Source organism: Thunnus maccoyii, chromosome 11 (assembly GCF_910596095.1).
Source record: "Thunnus maccoyii chromosome 11, fThuMac1.1, whole genome shotgun sequence".
Classification (NCBI taxonomy): domain Eukaryota; kingdom Metazoa; phylum Chordata; class Actinopteri; order Scombriformes; family Scombridae; genus Thunnus; species Thunnus maccoyii.
In genome coordinates, this window is record NC_056543.1 from 15,411,687 (window position 1) to 15,422,216 (window position 10,530).

At 39.2% G+C, this 10,530-nt stretch overlaps 1 protein-coding gene across 1 annotated transcript; it reads left to right on the forward strand.

The window, feature by feature from the left end:
- The first annotated feature begins 244 nt into the window (after nt 1–244).
- Nucleotides 245–9,999, forward strand: LOC121907515 (sorting nexin-4-like). The gene is made up of 14 exons (XM_042427124.1): nt 245–439; nt 1,173–1,297; nt 2,271–2,412; nt 2,665–2,814; nt 3,252–3,299; nt 3,562–3,617; nt 3,999–4,071; nt 4,193–4,254; nt 6,105–6,170; nt 6,400–6,489; nt 7,140–7,239; nt 7,480–7,625; nt 8,214–8,328; nt 8,527–9,999. Exons 1-14 carry the CDS (start codon nt 260–262, stop codon nt 8,572–8,574), a joined length of 1,401 nt encoding a protein of 466 aa, XP_042283058.1. The 5' UTR covers nt 245–259; the 3' UTR covers nt 8,575–9,999.
- Nucleotides 10,000–10,530: the final 531 nt, after the last annotated feature.

A 10,530-nucleotide genomic window follows, 5' to 3' on the forward strand; every position in this document is an offset into this window, starting at 1 on the left:
AGTATACAGTATCTGTAAAAGAAACCCACGAAAAACTGATGCTGAGATGAGAGAAAGGATCCTTACATTATTAGGCAACAATTAAATGGAAATAACTGTACAGATTTTTTAAAGTGTGAAAGAAAAGAAAGTATTTCTGATGTGTTACAGGATCTTATTTCAAATATCAGCGTATGTAGGTGACAGAAAAGAGATGTAAATCCATAGTCATTTATATATTAAGAACGAATATTAGTGATATGAATTAAATTGGATCATTATGGTCACTCCCTGGTTTCAGCCCCTCGGCGCATGCGCAGACGAGTCAATCCGCTGTGCCAGCTCAGCTGACGGCAACAGCCAGATGATGATGGCAGACTCTGGAAGTAACGAAGAAGTAGCTGTGATCGGTAACACCGACATCACCTCAACGGAATCAGAGAACAACATCATAAACACGGTCTTAACTTTTGTCATTATTTCTGTGAAGCACTTTCGGAGATTTAAAAAGCCTGTTTTCACTGGTGCAAACTTTCCCAAACAGGCCTAACGTAATGTTAGCTAGGTGGAGTTAGTGACATATGGAGACTTTTACTATCACCTTTTAAAATGTTCAAAAAAGCTGTTTTGCATTTTCATGAAACGTTTCAAAGCTACACGTAGCTAGCGTTAGCTCTGCAAGGTCACTTCAAAGTTATAATGTGAGCAAACGTTGCTTTTGTTTCGAAGCTACTTTGCAAAACTTTACTCCTGACGTTAGCTTGTTAGCTAGCAAGTCAACTTAACTTAGTTAACGCTAAGGCTAAAGTTATGTTTGCTGTAAATTAGCCTGATTCTTTGTTGTGTTGTACTGGTCCACTGGTAAATACCGTGTTTTCTAGTGACAGAGGACAATTTCCGTATCGATTTTCTGCAATAGTTTGTTGGTGGTAGGATTGTCCTGTCTTGTGACCTGCACACGCCTATCATACCCTGTGTAAACAAGCACTATGTTACAGTATCTTAAGTAGAAAATGTGTGCATCTGTTCATGCCTGTGTGTCTGTTTTTGTTCTCTCAGTCCCTGACAACCATTCTCTGTCCTCTCACACACCTGTCTGCTCACCTGGTGTTATTATTTTCTGATGCTCCCTCTCAGACTTTCACTTGATTGTCTTCTTTTCTCCTTCTTATCTTTTTTGGGGGGCTGTGTAGATGGTGGAAAGAGGGACAGCTCTGTTGAGGAAAATGGAGATAAATGTGGCAGAGGCCGAAAAGAGAATGGGGAAGAACACGGTAAACATGCAGGAAACCTATACTGTCTACCTCATAGAAACACGGTAGGTCCTAAACAAGAACATCTGCTTTTATCTTGCTATTTGATGATCTTTTTCTGTTTATTAAACACCACTACAACTTTGTGATAAACAACTTTCAGGTTGCTTTATGCAGATGTTTCAGTCAATTGTGGTTGTTCCAAAAAAAAAAACAGCAGTGTAGCAAGAAAAATGGAGTGGGACCTCTTACGCCCACACTTTATTAATACTATACAGGATAACTTCCTGTCTCTTGCACAATTTTATTTCACAGGTTAATTAATAATTAAGCTAATACTTCTTTGAAGGGATGCAGCTTGGCTTACTTTCAACCGCTGGTAATCTCTAGATACTGTACCTCATTTTTTGTTTCAGTTTCAATGCTACAGGTGTTCCAGTTTGATTACAAAATGATTTTGAAAGACAATCAACCAAATAGAATAAATTAAAATCAGCACAGCTGTTATATTATATTTGACGGGAGTATGTACACACCTCCTTAGCTGTGCATAGAGCAAAACTTTTGTCAGTGGGGAGGATAAAAACATGATTTGTCTGAGCACTGCACACTGCATTCTGTGCACGCTTCTCAGGGTGGGTTAATTAAACTTGGTTAAGCAAAACAACATCAATGGCTGGCATTGATAACATCGCATGCAGTCACTAACTTTGCTTTCTTGTCAGACTCTGTTCTCCTCCCAAAGATAATGATTTAAGCGCAGTGATGGAGGTGCGTAGTTGGCTCCAATGCTTGTAGCGGGTATCCCTCTGAACTCCAATTAAGGAGTTTTGTGCATCAATGCAGAATCATTTCAAAGATAATACGATTCATGGAAAACAATATTCCCAGAGGAAGCCCTTTGAAAAGTCAAGATTAGATTGAATTTGGTGCTCTTTGTGTGTCTCAAGTTGCCCTGAAAGAGAACAATAGCTTACTTTTCATAACATTTCTACAATTTGAGCATAAGATAGTTTGTTCCTGTTGTTGTGTCTGCAGGCCAGCTGAAGCCGTCCCAGATGGGGGTACGCCGGCCACACCTGACACTTTGTGGAGACGTTACAGTGAGTTTGAGCTGCTCAGAACATACCTCCTGGTCACCTACCCCTACATCATTATCCCTCCACTACCAGAGAAAAGAGTGAGTAATACACTACATATATTAATTTTTAAAAAGTTTAATTAGATATAATATATTTGCTGGGTATAATTAATCCCTTTGATTCACTATAGGACCTGAAAGTTTGTGATAGAAAAAATCCCTCTGTGTGGGGCACACACCTTTATGACATTAATTCAGTTTTCCCCCTGTCTTTCTGTATGTATGCATGTATTTATTGGGATCATGTACAGTGTTAAACTCTGGTTGCACCCTGGATTGTGCTTCTTGTAGGCAGAGTTCGTGTGGCACAAGCTGTCAGCAGACAACCTTGACCCAGACTTTGTTGAGCGACGGAGAGTCGGCCTGGAAAACTTCCTTTTGCGTGTTGCATCACACCCTGTCCTTTCCAATGACAAGATCTTCTTCCTCTTTCTCACAGAGGTTAGCATCCAAGCACGTTTTCTGCCATACATATGAAGTCACACACACTCACAAGTCTTGCAGGGATGTCAAACTGATAATTGCACTATGACAAAACAATACAAGAGGCTGCGTTGGTGAGAGGCTGTTTCCAGAGAGCTAATACATGCACACACACCAGGTAGAATACCTGGTAACATAACGCTAATCTGCTGTTAAGCTGTCAGTATCTACCTAAAGGAGAAAATAACTGCTCCTCTGGTTAACTTTCCTAATTTGAAAAAAAATCCCTCTGTGTAGTTTTACCATTTGATACACTTTCAAACCTAACATCTAAATTCGTATTTCATCGTCCCTCCCTGTAGCCTGTAGCAACATGCTTACACCAGTGCGGCACACAGGATACACACGACATGACTAATAACCCTGTCTGTCTTCTGTCAATCATCTTTCCGCAGGAGAAGGGATGGAGGGAGGCAGTTTTGGAGACTGGTTTCCAAGACAAGGTAAACAGTATGCACTGTTTTAGTAGTGCTTTATCTCTTCCATTCCTTTCCTGGATATTATTTTGTATCTTAACTGTTTTGGGAACATCCATTCAGTTTGCTTGACAGAGAATTATGTTTGTTAACTAATGTTGTCTGTTTTAGTCACATGGCGTGTTTTATGATAGGCAAACTGGATCATATCAAAAGCTCCTTTTCGCAAATTCTCCTCTATGATGTATGCAAAATAAAACAGTGTGAATGTATTTGTGTTCCCTACCAGGTTGACTCCAGACTAAAGTCCCTGAGTGCCAGTTTCAGAGTCAAGAACCCTGACAAGTAAGTGTACAATAGACATGGGTGGTCTTTCTAAAAAAAAAAAAAAGTTTATTCTTTGATTTGTTTGTGTGGCCACATTTTTGTAGGACGTACACAAATTACTGAGTTATCATGAAATGGTTTTTCAAGACAAGTTTTTATGGAGTAGACTGAATTAAATGGTACTGATCCCGGTGGCAAAAAAGTTAATGAGATGTATAATGAGAGGAGCTTTTTTTTTTTTTTTAAATTGATACAGCTCTGGGAGTATTCATAAAAACAAATATGAAAATGGATTTGAACAACATATTTAAAACAATGTGTTCATTCTGTTTTCACACAAATAATTGCTGAGATACAGAGAAGCAGTTTCAGGTGTGATCCATTTGTTGTTTCCTCCAGACGATTCACGGCGCTCAAACACTACAGTGATGAATTGAACACTGTCATCTCTCAACTGCTCAGGGTGCGAGCGGTGAGTATTTGCATGCATCAACACACTGTTGACATATTCTCATGACAACAGAACAAACTCCACTCTACGTCCGCATTTCTTGTCAAACTATGCTCATAATAACTGATGATGTTTATCCTAGAGAGTGGCAGACAGGCTGTATGGAGTTTACAAGGTCCACGGTAACTATGGCAGAGTCTTCAGGTGAGAAACACATGCTCTAATGTTATTGCATTTCTACATTAATAATTGGCCCAAGAGGAGGCCTTGCATTCACACAAAATACAGTACTAGCAAGCCATAAGTTAAAATGAGTAGACATCTATTGCATATACTGTATCCAGTTACCTTTGACCAATATACAGATGGGTGAAAAACGAAAAGGAAAAAGCCTAAATAAATGAGTGGAGAAACATAAGGAATGCAGATGCTTCTATACAGGTGCACTGCATCGTACAATCAATCAGTTAACATCTAATCATACTCTGTGGCATGTATAAAAATGTTGAGCAGGCCCAGTTGATTCTGATTTTGTATCAAGATGGCAAAGAGGAAAAGATCTAAGTGACGTTAAAATAGGCTTCATGGGGCACGGATGGCAGGAGCTTCAGTCACAAAGACTGCTCAGCTGGCCAGTGTTTCAATAGCAATAGTGACTAAAGTGACACCTGCATGGGAAAGACATCAGTAAATAGGGTCGGAAATTGTGGTCAACAGTGCACATTTGATGATACTTCTGCAATAGTGCGATATGTAAGGAGAAACAGAAGAGCAACTCTTCCTCAGGTGACTGAAAATGTCAATGCAGGATGTGATCAGACTGTGTCAGCAAGAGCAGTCTGTTGACAATTACACAGAGAGGGATGTTATAGCAGGGTGGCAGTGCATAAACCCCTCATTACAAAGATGAATGCACATTTGAGAGTTCAGTGGTGCAAAAAAACATAGGCACTGGTCTACAGAGATGTGGAAAAAGTGATATGGTCAGATGAGTCATCCTTCATCATACTCTAGACAAGTGGGCGAGTGCATGTGTGGCCTACACCAAGAGAACAGTACAGGCCTAAATGCTTGACACCTACAGTGAGAGGATCCGGTGGCTCTGTTATGCTGTGAGGGGCATTTTGTTTGCACGGTTTGGGTCGACTTGTCCCCTTAGAGGGAAAGGTCACTACAAATCAATACACTGAGTGATCACCTTTATCCTATGATGGGAGTGATCTCTTTCAGGATGATAATGCCCCCCATCCGTAGGGCACGAGGGGTCACTGAATGGTTTAATGAGTATGAAAATGATGGGAATCATATGCTATGGCCTTCACAGTCACCAGATCTCAACCCAACAGAACACCTATGGGAGATTCTGGACCAAACACCAAATGAGGGAATATCTTTTGGAAGAATGGTGTTAATCCCTCCAATAGAGTTCAGAGACTTGTAGAATCAATGCCAAAGCACATTGAAGCTGTTCTGACGGCACATGGTGGCCCAACACCCCACTAAGACACTTTATTTTGGTTTTTCCTTCGTCACCTATCTGTAGTTGCTGTATGTAAACCTTACCATTTATACCATTTAACATAATTTCTTACAATTCTTTTTTTTATGTCTCCGTAAGGACTTGTGGTTTTTTGACTTATCAAAACTTAACTTAGCATAAGGAAACTGAGGTATATCTGTACTACATGTAGTATCCATGCTAATGCATTCAGTAGTAGGGTAATTACTGCATTCATTGAACCATGTTTGATTTCAACCATTTATTTTGTTTCTGTATGAGTGTTAACACATCTTTGGGGAGTTGTGTGTTTGACAAGCTTTGCTGATAATCACAATGATTTTTTTAGATATATATATTTTTTGACACCTCAAGAGGAATAATATGGATATCTTTATGAGTAAATGGTGTCACACAAAGCACCATTCAGTCTATTGACTTACAGTTCATGTGAGAAACCCTCTTAAGGCTTATTGTCTGAACCACTGAAAAGCACCACTAAGCAGAGAGAGTTGTGGTATTCAAGTGATGTAAGACTGTATTGTTGTGTCTCCAGTGAGTGGAGTGCTATAGAGAAAGAGATGGGAGATGGACTACAGAGTGCCGGCCACCACATGGACACGTGAGTAGAAGACGCATACAAGTCGCGTAGATACAGTGTACTTAAACTCTTGTACCCCTCTCACACACTCGAACACTAGTTCACACTTAAACATGTTTACAATAGTACTAATGGATCAGTCATTACACTACGTCAGTCCTCTCACACACATTAATGCACACTGTCACATACAATGCTTTTCTTTAAATTTATTTCACTTGCAAATGTGACTTTGTGTATATATGCTCAGGTACGCTGCATCAATAGATGACATTCTAGAGGAGGAAGAGCATTATGCAGATCAACTGAAAGAATACCTCTTCTACACTGAGGCTGTTCGGTACGTATGTGTTTGTGTGTTTAATAGAGTGTGATACATATCTATATCAGCCCAGACAAGAGGCCTTTTTTTCATTAATTTTGCTAAACTCCAGTTAGACAGATTAAATCTCACCCCGTGCGTCTAAGTCAAATTAATATGAAAAGATCATACATGAGTATCCATCCTGCCATAGTGGTTTTGATGACCTTCTGTAACGCCAGCCTTCAATTACATTAGGCTCTGGTGGAGCGCAGCTTTCCCCAAGTGTGTTTGAAGCTGTCCGTTAAAAAAAAAACAACCGTTGTTATCCAATCATATGCTTGCGCCTCATGTCGCCTTTGTTCTTTATCTTTATTCAAAACAAAGCAGCATGCAACAGCGCTAATGCAAATGCTTTTTAGCATATTTAAAACATTATCTAACAGACCATATCATCCAGACCTGCAGCAGATGGTAGGGTGGTAGTGTAAGCATGATGGCAGATTTTATGTTTGACCGTTTGGTGTAATATTATCAGGGTACATTCATGGTGTGAATCGTTTTTTTAGGATTATTTTTTGGTTGGAAAAATGTGTCAATATGGAAAATGGTCCAGAGAGTTAAAGGCATGTTTTGTGTGTGTGTGTGTGTGTGTGTGTGTGTGTGTGTGTGTGTGTGTGTGTTTTAAGGTCAGTATGTAGGAAACATGAGTTGATCCAGTATGAGTTGGAAATAGCAGCTCAGGACCTTGCGTATAAGAAACAGCAGAAAGAAGAGCTGGTGACTGGGGTAACACACTCACACACTTGCTCATTATCTCTCACTTTCTAATACACATCCTGGGCTCATACACACGTGGTATATATACACACACACACACACACATTGACCATATTATGTCTATTGCACATTTACACACAAGCACTTCAAATCAGTCAACATCATTGGGCAAGTATTTAAAAAAACTAACACAGTAGCATGAAATAATTATTCTATTCTATATTTGAATTTGTGTGTGTGTGTCTGTAGACGGTGCGTGTATTTTCGCTGAAGGGGATGACCAGTAAACTATTCGGCCAGGAGAGCCAGGAGCAGAGGGAGAGCAGGTTGGCAGCCCTGGAGCAGAGTATCCAGGAGGGAGAGGAATCGCTCAAGGAGAAGAACACAGAGTCCCAGTAAGCTCAACACCGACTAATCAGACTTAAACCTTTATCTAATTTGTCTGCCTTCTAAATTATCTTTCCTAGATGTCGAGTCACATTCACACTCTTTTTTTTTCCCCTCTGTCTGAAAGGAAATTATCTGGTTTTTAGTCTGACAGTTTGACCTGTTACGACCCTCATACCAAAAAGTTCAAGGGTGTCACCACAACTTTGAAACATACTGTAACTGTAGGTAATTGAATCTGTTGAGACAGGATTAACAATAACAGGAGTAAACATAGCCTGATGATTTTCTAAGAGCTCCGAGCACTAAGTTACCTTAAAGTTGATGAGTTTAATCATTAGTCTGGTGGCCCAGAGTCAAATTCAGGCACAATGTAAAGGAAAAAAAGATATCAGTATTTCTATTTTATGTTCTCAAAAATAAAAAACATTACTGTATAGATAAATAAAAACAGGAACTAGTAAGTACATGAAGAAGGAACAAGCCATCTACCGCATTGTTTATTCAGTTGTTCCACATCTATCATATCTCCTACCCACCACATCTACATAAAATGACTAAGCAGCATGTGTCTTTGTTTGCAATTGTGTCATCAGAGAGTTTGTGCGAACAGCCTGGGAAGACATCGAACGTTTTAAGGAGCAAAAGGACAAAGATTTGCGCGAAGCACTAATCAGCTATGCCATTATGCAGATCAGCATGTGTAAGAAGGTACGTGTGGGGGGTTTTTTTTTTGGTTTCCCAGAGTTTGTTTGTTCTTGTATGTTTGGCCACTTAATCATGCCAGGCGTTTGGAAGTTGATTCTTCAGCAGTTTCAGCTCCTCATCTGTTTTTGTTTTTTCTAAAAGACTGTCTTGTCTGTCTCAAAATTAAATTGCTCTTGTTCTGTCATTCTTTCACTGTCTCAGGGAATCCAGGTGTGGTCCAATGCAAAGGAGTGTTTCAACAAAATGTGAGCCAGCCAATCACTCTCTGCACCAAAACAATATTCAGTCAGATTGTTCAGACTGGGGAGCATCATCCAGTCTTTATACTGCAGTCTTATGGAGATGGACCATGGGATCACAGATACTGCCTTCACTTTGTTTGCTATGCTAAATGGAAGCTACTAAGAATGATTCTCTCTCTCTCTCTCTCTCTCTCTCTTTCTCACACACACAAACAGAGGCACACACTTACAGTGAAAAGTCAGAATCATTTAGTGGATCCTTCCCTCTTAAATCCAAGTGTCTTAACAGTACCACTGTCTCGGCATTCTGCTGATATTACCTTTATACTGCAGACGATCCAAATCCTCATTGCCTTTTTGTTCCTCAGTTGCACAGCTGACAGCATGTCCAAGAGAAGTTCTTTGGAAAATCCTGCACTATTAATATATGATAGTTACACGCTGGGAATAGCTGTGCGGTGTATTTCGCTTTTCTTATCTCTCACCCTGAAAATAAGGAATGTACACCAGAGTGCTACTTAATAGTCATGAGAAGCTGCACATTTCAGGCAGTGGTTCATTTGATTCATTTTAGAGTCACCTGCCTTAGATAAATTGAGACGAACTGTGGTATGTGCTTTTCTTTTACTTTTAGACCTTCTTCAGAGGTTCTGCTTCTAGGTACACACTAAATAAACTGCAATTAATTGTGTCATGACAATATTTTAAAATGAGGTGAAAAAAACTGCGCTTACAAATAGAACTGCTGACCAACACCATGCAAACACTCTGATTTGACACTTCTAGACACACAGTTAATCGTCAATTCACCAAAGTGTTTGATTTTGCTTTGATAATTGGTCTGCTGCCTGCTAAAGTCTGCAAAGAAGAAAGGTTGAAGAGCTTGGGTAGTTGATGTTTTGTGCCAAAAGCAAAGAGCCATGAGTAAAATGCAGTCATGGAAGCTTCACACCATGTTGGTTACCGTATAGCTTCTTTTTTTTTTTTTTTTTTTTTTTTTTCTTGTACTCCTTAATGGAGGCTTTTTGGAGGACTGAACCAAACAAACATGGCACTCCCACAAGCTACCTGGGGGGGCGAGGTTGTTAGACCCACCCTGCTTACTGTCAGTGTGCCTCAACCCTTTTCTGGCATTAAGTCACTGTACTAAATAATAGACCTGAGTTTCCAGCATGCCTGCAAGCCAAATATTGACCAAATAGTGAAAATTTTTAAGTACATACAGTTGTTGGATCCTCAAAATCTGCTTCCTTCGTGGTATTCATTTGAGGTGGCAAAATTGGTGGAAAATGGATCCGACATCTGAAAGTTGTGTTGATTATTTCCTTTCAGCAAATCTTACCTTTTCAGAATAACCATAATCAATTTATTGAAACAAATCCAAAATTGAGGCTTTATGTATGTTTTTATTATGAATGTGTTAAATTGGAGATTGTTTTTTTATGTTTCTGCAATCATTGTGCTAAGACACTAATAAACATGTTTCTTTTTAAAAATGATTTCAGTTGTATTTTTAGACAGAATAATGTACAAAGGAGAGAACGATGATACAGAAAACTGGGATGTTATGTGACAATGTGCTAATTTCACACCACATTTACATGTTACTGAGGTTGCTGGATAACTGTTCTTGTCTGAAATCTTTTTTTTTACCATTGCAATTTTATTTGTGGCTAAAAGATCAGACAAATTAGCTTTTAATGAGCACATTCTAAAGATCACAGTTGTTTTTTTTCCCCATGAGACCTTTATAGATGTTTAGGAAAGTCAGGTTAGCTGGATGTATGTGTATGTGTTTAAGTAGTGGACAGATGCATTGACTCTTAAGTATCTATGAATTTTCTTGATCTACACGTATAATTCCTATAATTATTATAATGTTTAATTGCGGAAGTGTAACAACATTTTTTTAACAAAGTTTATAAGGTAGTTAAATGTCTCTTTGCTTCAATGACAGTTGTTG

Coding starts and splice junctions, on each gene's coding strand:
- LOC121907515 (XM_042427124.1), top strand. CDS start 260: ATGGTCACTCCCTGGTTTCAGCCCCTCGGCGCATGCGCAGACGAGTCA. Junction 2,815..3,251: donor TCTTCCTCTTTCTCACAGAG/GTTAGCATCCAA, acceptor ATCTTTCCGCAG/GAGAAGGGATGGAGGGAGGC. Junction 8,329..8,526: donor AGATCAGCATGTGTAAGAAG/GTACGTGTGGGG, acceptor TCACTGTCTCAG/GGAATCCAGGTGTGGTCCAA.